This window comes from Scatophagus argus, chromosome 9 (genome assembly GCF_020382885.2).
Source record: "Scatophagus argus isolate fScaArg1 chromosome 9, fScaArg1.pri, whole genome shotgun sequence".
Taxonomy (NCBI): Eukaryota; Metazoa; Chordata; class Actinopteri; family Scatophagidae; genus Scatophagus; species Scatophagus argus.
In genome coordinates this window covers 15,436,647-15,454,079 of record NC_058501.1, presented here as the reverse complement: position 1 = coordinate 15,454,079, position 17,433 = coordinate 15,436,647, and the positions used below count along the sequence as shown (strand labels likewise).

Here is a 17,433-nt window from a genome sequence, read left to right as displayed (position 1 = left end):
TGGAGCTGAGGGTGGCCCATGCCAGTTCTTATTTTTGGCAATGGTATACACAGCGTGAAGCAAAAGCACACGTGCTGTGTTTTCACAATGCAAATGATGATGTAATAATATACGTAACCGAGTGAAGTATTTCCTGACTTTGCAAGTTTAGCCCATGATCTCTGCATTGACTTACCCTGATTCCAAAACAGTTGGGATACTACGTTAAACATAAATAAAAAAAACAGAATGTAATGGTATTTACCGACAAAGCTTTTGCTCTATCACCTGATAACAATCAACTCTGTCCATGTCCCAATTTGTTTGTAGTGTGCTTTCAATTTCAGATGAAGCATGTATTTACAAAAATCAACAAAGTTGATGAATTAAAAAGTTAAGCATATTTTCGTCGCAGTGTTTTAAATTGAGGATGTCTAAAAGAATTGGCATATTGTTTGTTTTATTTATGTTTTCCATCACCCAACAGATTCTTTGGAATCAGGGCTGTAGTACACACATGCTTGTATTGATTCACTACCTTTCAGGCAGCTGTGGGTTTCAGTTTTCACTTATTAATTTCAGTATGGTACAAAATCAAAAATCAACTTGTTGGCGTGAAACTTGCCTGACATAAAGAATGTTACACAGTGAACATTTAGTTATCTTATGTTACCTGGTAATACAACTCTTAGAGGACAATGCTGGTGTTTGTAAGTCATTTTTAACCTTTGAATCAGGATCAGAAGTAATAGAGGCAATTGTTATCATTTTTTCCTCATTCTTAAGTGTATCATCTAAAATTATGTGAACCTTTTTTTTTAACACAGGCATCAGTTAAGTTAACCTTCTGTAGCTGTTGTCATCACAGTTTTGTGGCCTATATTTATGTTTCTTCTCCCAGGCTTCCATACATTGGGTCAAAAATGATGCGAATGTGTTTTCAAATGCATAGGAAAACTTGTTTTATGATCAGGAACATTTCAATTAAATATTTTAACATTTAAAGATCCCCTCCAGACATGCTTAAAGACTAATGAATTATGAGTGTGACATGGATCTCCACAAAACGTTCAATTAACCTCTTTAAAATTCTTAAAACGGCATCTACTCCTTTCCCACATAGCAAAAAACATAATATATGAATCTGCAAATGTTTTTCATTTCACAAGTGAAACTACTAGACACAAGCTGCCCTCTTCTTCATCCTGAGTGTATGAGTATATGAAGGCTTCACGTTTTTACTTCCAAATCAGTTGTGAAGTGCCAAAAGTAACAATTTAAAAAAACACATTTTTAAATGGAGGGGCACTTTAAAGTGTGTAACGTCATTGCAGTCGGAGATGCAGGAGTGTTTCTGAACTGAGTGAGGTGCTACCTTTTTCTTTTTTAACCAGTACCAGTGGTGGTGTTAATAGCAGTCAACACAGCACAAACAAACATAAATATTGTAAAATGTTGCTCAGCAATCTCATTTCTGTTTCTGTTCTCAGGGCTCCCGGTGTGAATATTTATTATATACTTCTTGCTCCCAGACCTTTGACCCACACCTGCAATGTGTGAGCTTCTCGCTGCAGGGTCACTGACAGACAGAGCAGAGGACTCCCACCTGTTTGCAGCGTGCTCACAGTTGGATTCGACTAACAAGCTGCCGTCTCCCTGCCCGCCGTGCCTAGATGACCCCAGAACACCTGTAGCATGGTAATGCACCAGCTACACTTTAATTCATAACACAAACAAAACAGTGTGGGGATGTCAAACTGCCAAAGGTCACAAAGATGAAAAACAGAGGAATTTCAGAAGCATCACTGAGGTATTCTTCCTTGATGTAATTTTCAGCCGGGTTAGCGGCGTGACTCTGGAGATAACAATGTCTGTCAGTTTCTCAGTCTGTTGGTTGGTCTACCACTTTTGTCCAGGCTGAAATATCTCAACAAAGTTTGGATGGATTCTAATGGAACTGCGTGCAAATGTTCACAGTCCCCAGAGGACAAACCTTTAACAACTTTGGTCATTAAACCACTTGTTGGATGGAACATTTGCTATAAATATATGAGGTGAGTATGAGATAAATTCAAATAAAATTGGTGATTCTGCAGGGTGACAGTTCTGTTAAATTCCATCCATCCATTTTCTATACCGCTTATCTGTCAGGGTCACGGGGAGGAAGCCTATCCCAGCTGACAACAAGCGAGAGGTGGGACACACCCTGGACTGGTCACCATTTAATCGCAGGGCTGACATACAAAGGCAGACAATCATACACGCACACACTCACATCCAGGGGCAATGTAGAGTAGCCAATTAACCTAATGTGCATGTTTTTGGTATTGTGGGAGGAAGCCGGAGTACCCGGAGAAAACCCACGCAGGCACAGGGAGAACATGCAAACTCTGCATAGAAGGGCCCAGACCGGGATTCAAACCTGGAACCCTCTTGCTGTGAGGCGACAATGCTAACAACTGCACCACCGTGTTGCCCGTTCTGTCAAATTAAAAAAAAGAGAGGCACAAAAATTTGTAAAGATATTTATGGATTACAAAAAAATGTATCTTTGGTGATCTTAAATGATCCTGTATTGCTACCATGAGGACAACATTTTTGTTTTTCAGTTATATGTCTTGAACTGGATACTGGATGGACTGTCAGAATTAGTCATAAATATTCACGGTCCCTAAGTGGTGATTTGTAAAAACTTTGAACCCTTGATTTGTCATACAGCCATCACCAGAGAAATTTTCTGAAACTGGTTCCACATGAAGGCCCCACTCTAAAACTAAAACCACACATTTAAGGGCCGATCCTGAATCTTTATATTCCATTGAAGCTTGTTCAATATTTCCTTGGCAGTTTATAATGGCCTTCAGAAGTAAGTTTTTATAATTAATGTGCCCCCTCCTAGGTGATGGAGGTCGAAATTCCTTCTATTGCAACATCAGATCAGATCACCCAGTAAAACCAGTGCCACGAGCGCCTCTTAGGCTTCCATCAGTAACCATTCAGATTCCTCCTGGCCAGACCAACAGCATGCTAATTTACTGTGAAACCAGCGCAGTGTGTCCCATCACCGCTCCTCCTGTAATCCCTGCAGGTGAGAAAGGGGGAGAGATGGATTCCTGACTATCTGATTGAGCAGCACACATAATGAATAATTGATATGTAGGTACTCCATTCCAACAAACACACACAAACACTAACTGCCTTACAGCCCATGCAGTCACTAGTCTCTCAGGCTAAGCTAATCCTCCAGGAAATGTAATACGTGATTCAATTAGTGGCAGCATATAGTGCCAGCTACCTTCTGTGTGTAACTCTGTAGTGTGTGTGTGTGTGTGTGTGGAAGCACTCTAAGTATGGACCTGAACTAAGTCCATTCATTAATGTAAAACCATTTATTAATATACGGTGCTTTCCCACATCTCTTTCACATCCTCAGGCATGAAGAGGAGAAAAATTTTCTGCAGCAGAGAGAAGGTCAGAGATAAAGTGGAGAAAAATAGAGCTATGTAGAAAAATACAATTTTGATAGCAGAAATGGTGAATTAAAATGTGAGTTTGCATTTTAAAATACAGCAAAAATGACCTCAAAAATTGACAGCAGAGCAAACAAAAGCTGCAGTCTCCGGCTAATGTTTTCTCCAAATGATCTCCGTTTGCTTTTCCATTATTCATCATCTTGTTTTTATGCACCCACAGTTGTTTTCTGTGCTCACAGCAGTCAAATGATGCCGCTGTTTTTCAAGTCCATTTCTAAGGGTCAACTCCTGCCGCACACCCAAATGTCTAAACATACAAACAGATGGCAAGACAGGTGCCCTCACAAACTAACCAAAGGGTGCGAGTGGTGAAAGTTTTTCCTCATTTCAACTGATCGGTATTCCAAAAGACAGTGTTCACTACTGAACCATTCAGTCAAAAACAAAGTTGACAACATTTCAGTATTAGCTTAGAGTCAGTTTCACTTGTCTTGCTTTTGACTAAAGTCTCATTTAAGACAGCAATTCAGAGCGTTAAATAATCATAAGAATCACAGATCAGCCACAAATCGTAGCCAGAAAAACAAAACAAAACACAACAAATACAAGATTTCAGAGGAGACAGGCTGTCATATTTGTGACTTCTGACCATCTTCAGACAAGACCCATGACTGAAGTTTCCAGCTCTGTCTCAGTCAGCTGGTTTCTCTTTCATAACAGTACCTTAAATTAGCTCTCAGCAGGGAAATTACTAAATTCTATTTTCACACATTATAAAGGCAGACACCCCCCAACCCACCCCATCCAAAAAAAATCCTCAAGACTTTCAAAAACACAAAACACTGCCCTTAGAGGAAGCTTGTAAAGATTACATAATTATTCTCAGACTTGGCAAATAATAATTGCTTTCTTTTTAAAATGCATGTAGTGAAATACAGCCCATCTCATGGTCCAGTGGGGGAAGAGATGGAGGAGAGAGAACAAGAGTGTTACTCTTTATTGCTCCATCTCTCTTTCACGCTCCCTGAATCTCTCCTATTACCCTGGAAGTCTCCTGAATCCCTAAAAACACACACACACACACACACACACACACACACTGTCCATCTGTGAACACTACCTAATATACGGCATGTGGATGGGAATAATGAGTGTGTGTGTGTGTGATTCTCAGCGGGTATTTGTGGGTCTGTCTTATGATTGATGTCTCTCTTCTCAAATTAGGCATTTAAAGCTGAATGGGCCAGAGAGAGGGAGCATGGGGCAAAAGAGGCAAAAAAAACATTTAAGAGGGCCTTGCCGTTTAACCTCGAAGCCCTCTCAATGTCACGCTCACACTGCCTGCTCCGTCCTGCGTCTTGTCCATGGTCATATGTAGGAAGTACAGGAAGTGTATTGGCTTGTTTCTGCTCTATACAATTGTGCTCAGTGCAGATCAAAATTTCCCAGGGTCCAGGGTGACATTTTCAGATTAGGTCTGAAGAAACGTGACTGAGCAGAAAATCCTCACACTTGACAAGGTGAAACCAGTTAATTTTCTGCTGATGGACAAGTCAGTTAATATTTCTTCAGCATAACATAATCTCCATACTTAAAATGCCCTGAAAAAAATGAAATTTAAACATCTTTGATTCGTTTACAGTTGAATAAATCCTGTCATACGAAGTTCTAGCAGAACCATCAAATGCACTTTGTTGTGTAATTGTTTTTGGCAACTGCCCACCTAAATCTAATTTCCATTACTATATTACACTGAACACTATGCTGAAAGATAAGAAACCCATTGTGAACAATTAAAAATGTGTATGAGTTTCCCACAGGAAGAGATACATATATTCTTTTCAGTGAACTTAGTGTGTTTGGTTGATTCAAAGTTCAGTTCTTTCCCCAAGTAAATATTGTTTTGGTTGAGAGTGGGTCAGACTCTTGGTTTCTGAGTTTTATTTTGATAAAGGCATCGATTCTCATGCCTTCATGCAGGCTGCAGTCTTTTTCCAGTTCCACCTATTTTATTGGCAAAACTGACATATTCAACCCATGTCCCAAATCCATAATACATACTAATTCTCAGCAGGTATTGAGTTAAATTAAGTCTACTCAGACTGAGCTTCAGAGAACCACAATTTGAATGATATCTAACAGCACATGTAGATGATCTAATTTGTATGTTAATTTCTGGTATACTAACTGAAAAAAAAAAACTTTTAGTGCAGCAGCATAATGATTAATATGTAGGACATACTTTATACCATTACTGTATGGATCTGGGACATTTTCTCTGGGTTGTCAGGTCTGCCAGCTTTTAGATACTCAGTCTGTATTTCTCTATTTCTCTCTGCTCCCACACATCCCTCAAATAATCTGTCACTTTTTCTTACTTTTCTTAGTTCTGAGTTTTGATGTCCAGGAGGTTAATGTACTTTTATTGTTCTTTGTCCATAACATTTACGATCTGGATCGTGTGAGGGTTACGCTGAGCTTCATATCCAGCTCCTCAACGATCATCTGTTCACCAGCATCACACCGTAAGGCCTGTCACTCACAAATGGCTCTTTAATATCCATCCATCCATCCACTCATCCTGGCTCTATTACTCGATCACTTTTCAGATGAGGTCACATTCACAACAAAATGAGGAAAACATTTGAAAATCAGTCGTTCACTCATGATTGATTTGCAGTGATAGTCAGAATTAAACCTGATTGGCCAGTGTGTCTGTCTGTAATCAAAGTGGATAAGGTGGGCAGGATGAGACTCTCATTATTTTCCTCACTACTTTTGTTTCCTCTCATCCCCATCATCAATTTATAATGCCGCTCTCTTGTTGTATCTCCTCTCCCTCTTTCCCAAGCCTTCTGCTCATCAAATCCCCCTCTATCCATTCCCTATTTTTCATTTCCATGTTCTCTCTCTCTCCATTTCTGACTCTTTCCCTCTCTCTCCCCTGGATATTTAGTTTGATTTATTGCCTCTTGTTGGAAAGGTTGGCGTTTTAATAACTCAGCTCCTCCTCACCCAAACGAAGAGAGAGAGAGAGAATGTGTGAGAAGAAGAACTTCAGTAAGCACAAAACAAACGTGAGGACAGACAGCAAGGCTTTTCCTACAGCTTTTCTTTTATCTCCCCAGCACTCTCCCACTCTTTCATGTCTTCCGGTTCCTCTCACCATTCACTCTGGCTGAGGATATAAAAGCTAAACGTGCAGCCCGAAATGGATGTCAATTTGAGCTCCTCTCTGATCCGCGGAGTGAAAAATACACACACACACACACCCAACAGCTGTAATGGACTGGGGATGTGAAAACTGACAAGCACATTAAAAATGGCCATCGGGATCCGAGATGGAGGAAAGCATGGGACCAAAAAAAAGATTTTAACCAAAAGGAGACCGATGAAAGAGGGACAGCACTCTAACCATGAGATATACACGGAGTGGTGATAAGAAAAAGTTAGAGGTGTGAAATCAACAGAGAGAGGGACAGAGACAAGACAGGAAACGTATATTCATCAGCTAATAGGCCAGTGGAGGGTTAAAGAGAGGTTGAGGAAGATAGCGAGAGACAGACTAGGAGATTTCTAGCACCAAACAGATCCTTTATTTAGATGGCGATTATTCACACTGGTCATTAGAGAACCATATCACTTTCCCTCATTTACTGAAAGACAGTGAGCGCAAGGGGGGGCGAGGAGAGAACGAGAGGGCAATCATTAGGAGATATCACTTTCACCCATCTTCTGAGGAGGGGAAGAGCGGCACAGCAGACAGATACAGTCAGAGAATCCACATCCTCGAGCAATAAGACAATAACTATCAATTAATAATTCAACTCACAAACCATCAGCCACCGCATCGACACGTGGGAGCTACGAAAGCTGTTAACAGAACCTTTTCGCTGTTGTTCATTTAGATTTCTGTCACCGAACCAGAGGTAAAGCTGATCAGGGCAATTATGTAGGTCTTAGCTATAGGCTGAGGGTGTATTTTGTTCTTTTGCAGCATCTCCTCTAAGAGCAATTAAGTAAAAGTGTATGTAGAGTTAATTGCAGAGCACGAAGAGGGATTATTGAAAACATGTGCACATTTCCCGTTTAATTAAATGTTTGCAGGTATTCATTGTAAACCTGTCAAATGTCGTGATGTAAGAACAGCAGAAAAGGGGCATTTTAATCTCTCACACACACACACACACTAGTGTACGATAGTGTAATAACTCACAGGACAAATCATTGATGGGGAAAAAAGTCATTGACTTGGGAGAAAAAAAAAAGATCTGCATTTTTATCTTCTGCCCATAATTCTATGTGGTGCGGCCTGGTTGAACATTTCCTAAGGGAACAATTAACTTGCTTTTAGTTCCTACCACATAAGCATGTCTGCCAAATCCCGATCGGATCACTGCCCACAAAAACACATAGCGACAGTCAGAGATTGCAGACACAGAGACGCAAACTGGAAAACACTTGCATTTGTGCACTTTATAAAGAAAGCTAAGAGAGCATTGCAAAGGCAAGAAAGGCTGAACTCAGAGAGGTTAAAAAGGGGATGGGGGAGTTAAGTTTGGATGACACTCTTGTATCAGGCAGTTTTGATCAGGCAGTTGATCAACATAAATGTATTATGTACTATTATGACTTTACATCAAGATGTCACTGTCAGCATTTTGGCTTTTCTATCATGATACCAAAAGCAAGTATTTATAAAAACACACAAAATGACAGTCCAGCGCTTGTATGCATTGGCCTCTTCTGTCAAAGTACACAGCTGCTAAAAAAAGGTGGATATTCATTCATACTTTTATCTCATTCAGAACCACATGACTGAGCAGGTGAGGGATTTGTGTCCTCCTCAAAGGCACTTTGATGGAGTTCAAACCTCAGTGTGTTGTAATGGGACAGTCTCTTCAACCACAAGATTGCCCTGCTGCCTCCTCTTTGGCTGTATTTAAATGGAAATCTCTTTTTGGCACACAGAGAAATTGTTTCTTTCTAGTCACCAGAGCATAAACCAAGAAGCTAGCAAGTCACAAAAGTGGAGCGTCTTGGCAGTAGATAGATCAAGACATAACCTTCACTGCATTTTTGGCAGAATATCACACTGCATGCGCAAACAGCCATAGCCTCGTTCATCTCAAAGTTAATTTTACTACAGAGGGTTCACACAGTCCATCTGGGAGGGAGAGGAGGAGCGGGGGAAATGCAGTACAGTAGGGGACAGAAAAGGAGAGGAGAGGATCATTTGTGGAGGTGTTCAGAGGAGAGAATGAGTGCTGGCACAAAGAGAGGACAGAAAAATCAGGCAGAGAGCAGGGAGAGAGACTGCATCGAGCAGATCGGTGAATGGAAGGAACAGAAGGACAGATGAATATGCAGAGCAGGACGCGTGTCCTCTTCTGGCTTCCATCTGACTCTACTAATCATCTGCAAATGCTGCGAGAGCAGAGGGGGGAGGACAGGAGAGACAGAAAGAGACGGGAAAGAAAGAGGAACAATATGGAGACAGAGTGAGTAGGAGTGCAGGATAGGCACAAGACAATACCAAAATTATACTTTTTTTTCCACATCTCACATTGAAGAATATAAAGATATTCTTCCACAAAACATTTGTTTTTCCATTCCAAGACCAAAGTTCAAAAACATCAAACATCTAGAGACAAAAAGACCAACAAGAACCACACATTACTGATTCTTGTATATATATATTATACTAAAATTAGAAAGCCATTATGCCATGGCATGTACATAAGATCTTTTCACTGTCAGTGAAAGACTGGTCACAGTAGGAAAAGCACAGGTATAAATAGTAAAACAAATGATGGCTGAATTCCATTTAGCAGATTTAGTTTCAGGGTCTTTGTCCTGGCTCATGCTGGCTCACTGCCACACTGTGACAGCTTACTGATCAGAGCCATTGTTAATGTTGTTGGTAACACTTGTACTTTTCCTGCTATATGACAAGTTCAAAATGTCTCCAATCAAAACAGCTATTGTAAGTTTATGTAGACTATGTACAGTACTTTGCACTGCCATGCCTTCTTATACTAGCACAGTACCAACCAGTATAATATTAACAGCTGCAAAAAAAAAAATCACTGTCCTATGAAATCCACATGTCTTCACAAAGTCAATTTTTATGAGCACAGAAAAAAAATCTGGCCTTTTTTCATCTTTGTCATAATGCATTTTTTACATAATCCAATGGAAATGAAACCATTCTCAGGCTATGGACACTTCTGCTATAGATATCTCATTGACACTTAGCTCAAGCTCCACTTACTACTTTTTTGATAATTCTATCCAATATTAGCAAACTTCAGATAAACATTGCTGTGGGCCTGACATCTCAGGCCTTTTGCCAACCTTACATCTCTTCTCCAACGGTGCCACCTTTCACTTTTTTGCCACACTCTCCAGTAAAAACTACATAATCTCACTTCAGGAAGGTAACTGTCTGATCTAACTACAAACCAAGAAGAGAAATTGTGCAAGTATTTGACGCCAGCTTTGTATACGTACCAACATATGCTATGGATACACTTCAATCATTATCCAAAGAGTAGTGAAGTTTGATTTCCACACTTATGAGAGAGGGAGGATATGGAGAACAGACTCAGCAGCTTTACAAGAGGGATGAACAAACAGAAAATAAGAAGGCGATGGTGAGAGAAAGAAAAGCAGATTGGACACTGTATCCATGATGATGAGGAGAATGAAGAGACACAATCAGATTGTATATCAGAGTGCTGTATTCAGTGGGGGCCACTTACGCAGTCAATAGTAATGGATAGCACGTGCCGTAAAAGAGACTTTGCCTTCTTTATCTGCTTACATGTGGTACATGGCAACAACAATAGGCCCAACGACTGCATTGAAAATCTATCCGACATGCTCAGTTCTCATCTTTTCTTGGCAACTATTAGTCCCTAAAGAAGATGAAGTGACTCCTCAGACAACAAAAGAGAGAAATGAGGGAAAAGACACAGATGACCATCAATTCACAAGAGTGCAAAAAATAAAAGAGTAAACGCAGGTAGACCCGAAGAAAAGAAGGGGAGGAAAGGCATAGGGGGGGAAGTAAGAAAGTGCAGCAAAAAGCATTCAATAAACATGTCTCTATAGTAACCAAGATGTAATTTGCTTGGTGAGAGAAAGGGAAAGACGGAGATTCAGGGGGAGTGATGGAGATCGGGGAATAGAAAAGCATTTACCATCACTGCTTGAGTCCAGAGCTGTAATTACGGAACTGAGACGCAGCGAGAGAAGGGGAGGAAAAGAGCAGAGGTAACATGCAAGGCAAGAGCCACACACAATGTACTTTTACAAAAGAAAAGGTGAGAAAGAAAAATACACACAAGTAAAGTGATGACCCCGTAAAATCGGCACTGTTGCAAATAAGTGTTGTAGGCGTGCAGAAGAAAGGCAGGGAAAAAAGCAGCTCCACAAAGTACAAAATGACAAAGATAAAGGAAAGACAAAGTTATGATAAGACGTCTTTTGTGAGTGTGCGTTAGGGGTGAGTGGGTTCATTCGTTCATCAGAGAAAAAAAAAAGAAAAACATAATAATCCTGGCTGACCATTAATCTATGAATTTCTCTGATTTGGAGATAAGTATTACCATTGCGGGGGCTGAAATGCAGGGATGTCAAGAGAAGAAGAAGAAGAAGAAAAGACTGTGCAGCAGAATGTGAAGCACTGAAAGAAGGGAGAAGGCACAGAGAAGAGCGACAGACAAAGGCAAGATGTCTTATGGGAACGCAGTGGTTTTCAAATGATGAGTGATAGACAGGCTAAGATTTGTACGAATCATGATTACCAATGGTGCATAGCCAATAGTCCAGCTGTGTGTGTGTGTGTGTGTGTGTGTGAGAGTGAAAGAGAGAGAGAGAGAGAGAGAGAGAGAGAGAGAGAGAGAGAGGTATATAGAGAGGAGTGTGTTCACGCTGTGTGTGTTTAAGAAAAAGCAAGTGTGGGGGTGTGTCTGTGTGTGTTTGTGTGTGTGTGTGTGTGTGTGTGTGTGTGTGTGTGTGTGTGTGTGTGTGTAGGGTAGTTGATTACAGCTCTGGCGAGTGGCTTGGTGTCAGCCTGTATATGTGGAGATAACAGGATTAAGAGGCCACTGACACTACTGTACAAAAGCAATGGAGAGCAGAAGAAGAAGAAGAAGAAGCAGAAGAAGAAGAGGTGAGGAGTGCCAGAGAGGAGAAAGAACAGGATAAATGAGAAAAAGAAAAGGAACAATGAAAGGGAGTTAAATCTAAGAATCCCTTTGGCATATAACATTAAATAATAAGTAAGCTAATATCTTAATGCAAAACGTCTAGAAAATGGAAAATCATTCAGAGGAGTGATAAACATGAATAAATGAGCCACAAAAAGCAGGGTAAAAGGTCACTCAATGGTTTAATGAATGTATAAATGGTGTGAACACGATCTCAACCTGATTGGGAGATTTTGCACCAACATTGCTCTCCACTCGCAGAGTCTATGACAAGGATCGATTGAGATCCTTTTCGGGAGGGTCTTTACTTTTCTCAGAAACTGAGCATGCACATGGAGAAAAAAAACAAAAACAGCCAATCATTTCTTACTTCCTCCTATAACAGACAACCCTGAAATTGTGCTCATATTGATAATGACTCTAAAAACTAGTCGACACCTGAGGCAATGGCTGAAATAATTTCTAGCTTTCAAAGTGTTACAAACAACTGGGGAAAATCAATGCGGGCTCGGACTCCAAGTTGTCATATTGATGAGTCATCTTTAGTCCAATTCAAGATGGTTTTCAAGTCCAAGGTTTCTGCCATTGTTAGAGCACTTTTGATTATTTCATGAGACATTTTGAGTGTTTGTGTTTTTGTCTGTGCTTGTCTCACTGGTTTTCTGGGGGGCTTAAGTTAAAATTAGATTTAGGAATCTTGAACAGGGAATTAATTCTGGATGAAGGCTCAGAGTCTATAAGATAAGAGAAAATGTTTGTTGAAATAAACTGTGCCAGGAGACTGGGGAAAAACATATTTGACCAGTAATGGGGAGATCAATGTGGGAGAGGATGAGGACAGATGATGTATAGAGATTGAAGAAAAAAGAGGAAAAAGACTTTGGAAAGAGTGCTGATAATGATGAATAGTGGACACGGGGGAGTGGAAACAAATATTAAAGAACAGAGGGGGAAGAGACAGGGTGAGGGTTTGAGGGTGAGGAAAGGCTGTGAAGTTTTCTACCTTTTTAGCTAAAACGACCATTAACACGTGCAAAATCCATCAGCGTTGCAATCAACATGGCTCTTAATTTAGTGCATCATAATTTCAATTGGTGCTCCCATGAGGTAAATGAGACCACTTTTCTCTTCAATCTAATCTGAGTCAAGGGGGAGGAAACTGTTCAATTTATAGTCTCAGACAGAAGAGTTGGCTGCAGGGCCACTGAATACTTAAACTGTGATGTTCTGCAGACAATCCTAAAGTTGGAAAGGTTTTTCAGAGAAAGAGAAGGAGAATAAAATGAATTTTCACAAAGAATTGTTAACCTCTGGCACTCTTTCAAAAAAAATTGTTAGGAACTGTCTGGACCTATAGATCAATCAGAGAGAGAGAGAGAGAGAGAGAGACCCCTGCAGAGTGAGTTACTCCTCTGTGGTCTGCTCCACGTTTACTGAGGGAGTGCTAGCTCACTGGGGACAAATTAGCCACACAGGAGCACTAAGGCATCATGGGAAATTAATGATTAGGACCTCCAGGAAGTGAGCTAATGAGTCCTAGTGCCACACGCACATGTACACGATGAACCACACACATACACACACACACACACACACACACACACACACGGGATAAAGGGTAGAGAGAAGGAGGGGGCCCTGCAGAAAGGAAATAGCCAAACGTGCAATTGTAGCAGCTGATAACACAAAGCTATCAGTGTAACTTTGTCTGGATGAGTGATAAAGCTGGGACAATAGCAGGGTTGGTAATCTCTCTCTCTTTCTTAGTCACACACACACACACACACTTAGAGAATCAGATAATTAGAGGGGACCACCAGTGGTTTTCGCCAATGGAGGCGTAGTGATTATTGTCACTACACCCTCCCCTGGGGTGGCTGACAACAACCAGAGAATTAATACTTATCAACACACACACACACACACACACACTACATATAGTTAAGTGTAGCTGAACTAAATGTGTATCTTGTGAAGGACACGCGGTGTTACACCCCACCGTTTCATTATCTTGTGTGTTGTGTGTTGGCTCATTTTACCTTTAATGTTGCCCTGCTTGGAGCTATACAGAGTGCATGCTGTAAGGCTGGAAGGAAGTTCAGGGAGGAATCAAGTGGGAAGTCTGCTTGTTGAACCAGCTGCAGCTCATTGATGGAGTAGCCTACCCATGAGCAAAATCCCCCAGCAGGTGCAGAGCAGATCTGTTGAAGGTCTGGCAGGACTCTTTCAGCTGGGCGCTGCCTGTTGTACGACACAAGTTTCATTAAGTTTAAGCGTCCAGCTCCGGATCAGTCATATCAGAGAGGAGAAAAGAGGACAGGAAGTCCTGAGAATCTGGAACACTGACAGGCTGTATCTCCACGCCAGTCGGCGCACCTCACAAGGATTTAACTTTGCACTACACTTATCACACATCACCACACCCTTGTCGATTGATTGGCCCAAAGTTTCGCAGCACCGCCCTCAGATCAGCGTATCCGCCCTTTCCAGCGCCCAGCAGCCTGTTGCTGCCAAGTCAGCTGGCATTTTGACTGATATTCTGACCCCTTACTGTATGTTGGAAGCCCTGAAGTTTAAACTCAAGTTTAGTGTCTCTCTTTTTGGTTTATTTTCCAGGAAAGAGATCTCAATTCAAATCCATCATGCGGATCATGGACAAAATCTCAGTGTGGTTCACACCCTCAACTCTGCAACCTGTGATTTAACTTTTTTTTTTTTTTTCATTTTTCTTTTTGTGAGCGTCTTTAATCTCATTACTTTTACGCATCATGCGAAAGTGCAGCATCAGATGACGTAGAAGCTTTGAGTTTTGCTCATGAGTTGGTGAAGCTGCTGGAGGAAACTTGCCCACCGAGCTCCTCTGACAGGGTCTCCTCACCTGATTTACGCGGCACTCCCTGCCGGTGCGGAGCCTCTCCGTGGCCCCTGCGGCGGTCAGGATGCGCTCTCTTGTGCGGACACCGGGAGCTCTGCCTGCGTGGAAAGCGGCGGTTTTCCTCCTGAACATAATCTCAGCTGCTGTGGCCAAAAGACACATTGTATATTGGAATTCAACAAACACAAGGTGAGAAAACACTGTGCACTTCCTGTTGCTCTTTTCCGGGGCAAAATGAGATTGTTTGTCACTGTTATTGCGGACCAAATGAAAGTTTAATGTTAAGAGCTAAACTTGGGTCGTTTCGCCATACATAGAACACAGGAGAAACACGGCTGTGCTGAACACTGCCTGCCTATTACACAACATCCGCGTTAATTCCTACTAAATGAGTCAGGCTTTAAGTTGGTGTTTAAGAATGCCTGCTATGCGGCAGATCTCGTCTTTGTGTACTTAATTGAAGAGCAGAGCAGGTGTGATTAATCTACCTAAAACCTGCATTAACCCAAAAGCTATCAGACAGGTATTTTAGTTCAGTTATAAAGCCTGGACTCTTGGGCTCATTTGAGTGGCCTGATCTCACCTTCTTTTTGCAGCGAAGTTATCATTAGCAAGATGACTAAACTCCAACCCTTGGCTTTCACCTCTCCACTGCATGTTGCAGTCAGTGATTATGCCAGAAGTAAGGGTTTCTTCTTAAGCGTTTGCTCCTAATAGTGTCTTAGATAGCATTCTGAGGACACAGGTGTATATTAAAGGCTAAAGTGCTGCTGTGCACAGGCAAATATGTAGGTAGGTAGTGGGAAGGTCTGTGTGTGTGTGTGTGTGAGTTTATGTAATGGGTTGATTGGGGCCATTAGCAAGGCAGAGTCAGGCTCACCTGCTGATCCAGGTGTTCCAGTCTGGCAAATTGAAGGGTTGAGGTGGAAGACCTGCATTGCCAGTAGGTCCTCTGCCCAAAATAACACATCTGCAAATCTCTCACTCGCTTATTTGGAGAGCTCTCACTCGCCATGAGGCCTGATTTTCCCAAATGCTCTCATGAATGACCTTTTTGCTTAATAGTCTTTGGCCACAGAGACCACTTTGTCAGCCACAGTTTTATCTTGCATTTTGCATTTGAGGAAGAAAAAAAAAAGTGACAGAAATATGACTCCTGTGGCTCACAATTCCCCCAAGGGCTCCTTTGTCAGGTCTGCAGGACTCATCCTGTACTGGAGTAGGCTGAGGTTCTATCCAGGTGGGTAAAACCCAGTTCTGTAATTGGGATCCAACAGAAATGTGGTAGGGAGGGACACTGTGAGGATTAGGAAGCACCTTCTTGTTCCCCAGAGATTCAGGGATGAATGGTCACAGCCTGTGGCAGGGCCACACAGTTGGCTGCAACACCACACAATCACAATGCCATCAGCATCACGGCGGAGGGTAACCCACTGTGGCAGAGAATCACTCTCATCAGCAACACCACCCAATCACAAAGCTATCAGCACAGCCGTGATGCTGCACCCGCTTCAGAATCTCCTGGGTATGCAGCTAGGACTCTGTTTCATTCCTCCTCTCCTCTCCTCACTCTTCATTACCTCCCTTGTTACATCCCACTCTCCCTTTCATTTTTTTGTCTGCATCCCCCCCTCCACCCCCCTTCCTTCATGCCCTTTATCTCTCATGACTCTCTTCTGCCCAGTGATGGATATTGGCGGTGTGATTAGTTGAGCTTCAGTCATTTTCCCATACCATATTTTCTATTAGCTGCCAGCCAGCGAGTCAGGTTGTCTTGAGGCCTGCAAATGTAGCCTGGAGAGGGACAGGGACAGCAGAACGATGCTTAAGTTGGCTTGGCGATGTACTGTGTGGTCCAGGACTGCTGCTCATGGAACAGAAAGGATCACAAAAGTTGCAAAATATCCAGATGTGGGTTTTTATTAATCCACAATACTGTAATAGATTGACATTAAGCTTAACTGTGGAATTAAAGCTCTGCGCTCATTTCTTAAAGCTGCTCCAATCAAATTTTTTATACTAATGAGGGATCAGAAGACGAAATATATCAGAAGTATGAAAGAGGTCACATGCAGAGAATTTTCATTTGACTCTGCAGTTTTACAGAGCAGTTTAACTTTCTTTTTAACATTTTTTTTTAACAACTTCACTGCAAAATAGCTGCGATAAACCCCATTCTGAGCTATCTGGTCAATACCACACACCAGAGGGACTAAGTTGCAGACTAGCAGCTAAGCAGCTAAAGAACCAAGAACCACGTTTCCCTCAGGAGTTGTTGGAGAACAAAACATGGCAAACATTGGACTTAGAACAGAGTGATTTTTGCACTTAGATTCACCAGGTTGCCAGACTCAGGACTTGAAATGTTAATGTTTCACCATGGATGCTGGTCCTGTGAATAGGCAACTGTTGTTTACTAACAGTGCAACCATACATGCTAATATGCTGCACTCCAAAAATCAATTAATGAAGCTTTAAATATCGTATCTTACATTTTTCTGAGTTACTGGCAGATGCTGATTTGGCCACGGTGCTTGTTTCTGTTGGCTCTCCCTTCTTTGTAAATGTCAGCAATGTAGCAAATTGAATCTGTTGAATGTTGAACTAATAATGAGTTGCTGACAGCTGAAAGCCAAAAAATCGAGTGGACCAGTTTATTCATGCCTTCATTATTGCTGCCACCTGTGACACTGGAAAAAAAACAGCTAAAGAGGAGCAAGCTGCCATTCTAGACGTTACATTAAAGGCTCAGCTGTAACATAACTGTAGCTGGTGAGTAAACAGGCTCCTCTTAACACAGATGACAAAAGACATTCTCTAGCCATTGCAGCTTCTTCGACATCTAGATTTATGGTTTTAATGAAGCAGGGGCAATGAAGTGGAGACTGAA

At 41.6% G+C, this 17,433-nt stretch overlaps 2 protein-coding genes across 12 annotated transcripts in view; one reads left to right on the top strand and one right to left on the bottom strand.

The window, feature by feature from the left end:
- efna3b (ephrin-A3b) overlaps positions 1 to 14,684 on the bottom strand; it is a 76,761-nt gene extending 62,077 nt beyond the window's left edge. For 3 of the 10 annotated variants that reach the window (XM_046399339.1, XM_046399338.1, XM_046399336.1), the window contains exon 1: positions 13,708 to 14,084. The gene's annotated coding sequence lies outside the window, so the exon portion shown is untranslated. Of the gene's footprint in view, positions 1 to 13,707; positions 14,143 to 14,546 lie in introns of those variants that run through there. The other 7 variants (XM_046399341.1, XM_046399343.1, XM_046399344.1 and 4 more) reach the window with 5 other exon arrangements.
- Positions 14,603 to 17,433, top strand: part of si:dkey-246i14.3 (ephrin A4) — a 30,084-nt gene continuing 27,253 nt past the window's right edge. For both annotated transcript variants that reach the window (XM_046399347.1, XM_046399348.1), the window contains exon 1: positions 14,603 to 14,732. In XM_046399347.1, coding sequence (XP_046255303.1) covers positions 14,608 to 14,732 — 125 coding nt within the window. In that variant the 5' untranslated portion in view covers positions 14,603 to 14,607. The remainder of the gene's footprint in view (positions 14,733 to 17,433) is intronic.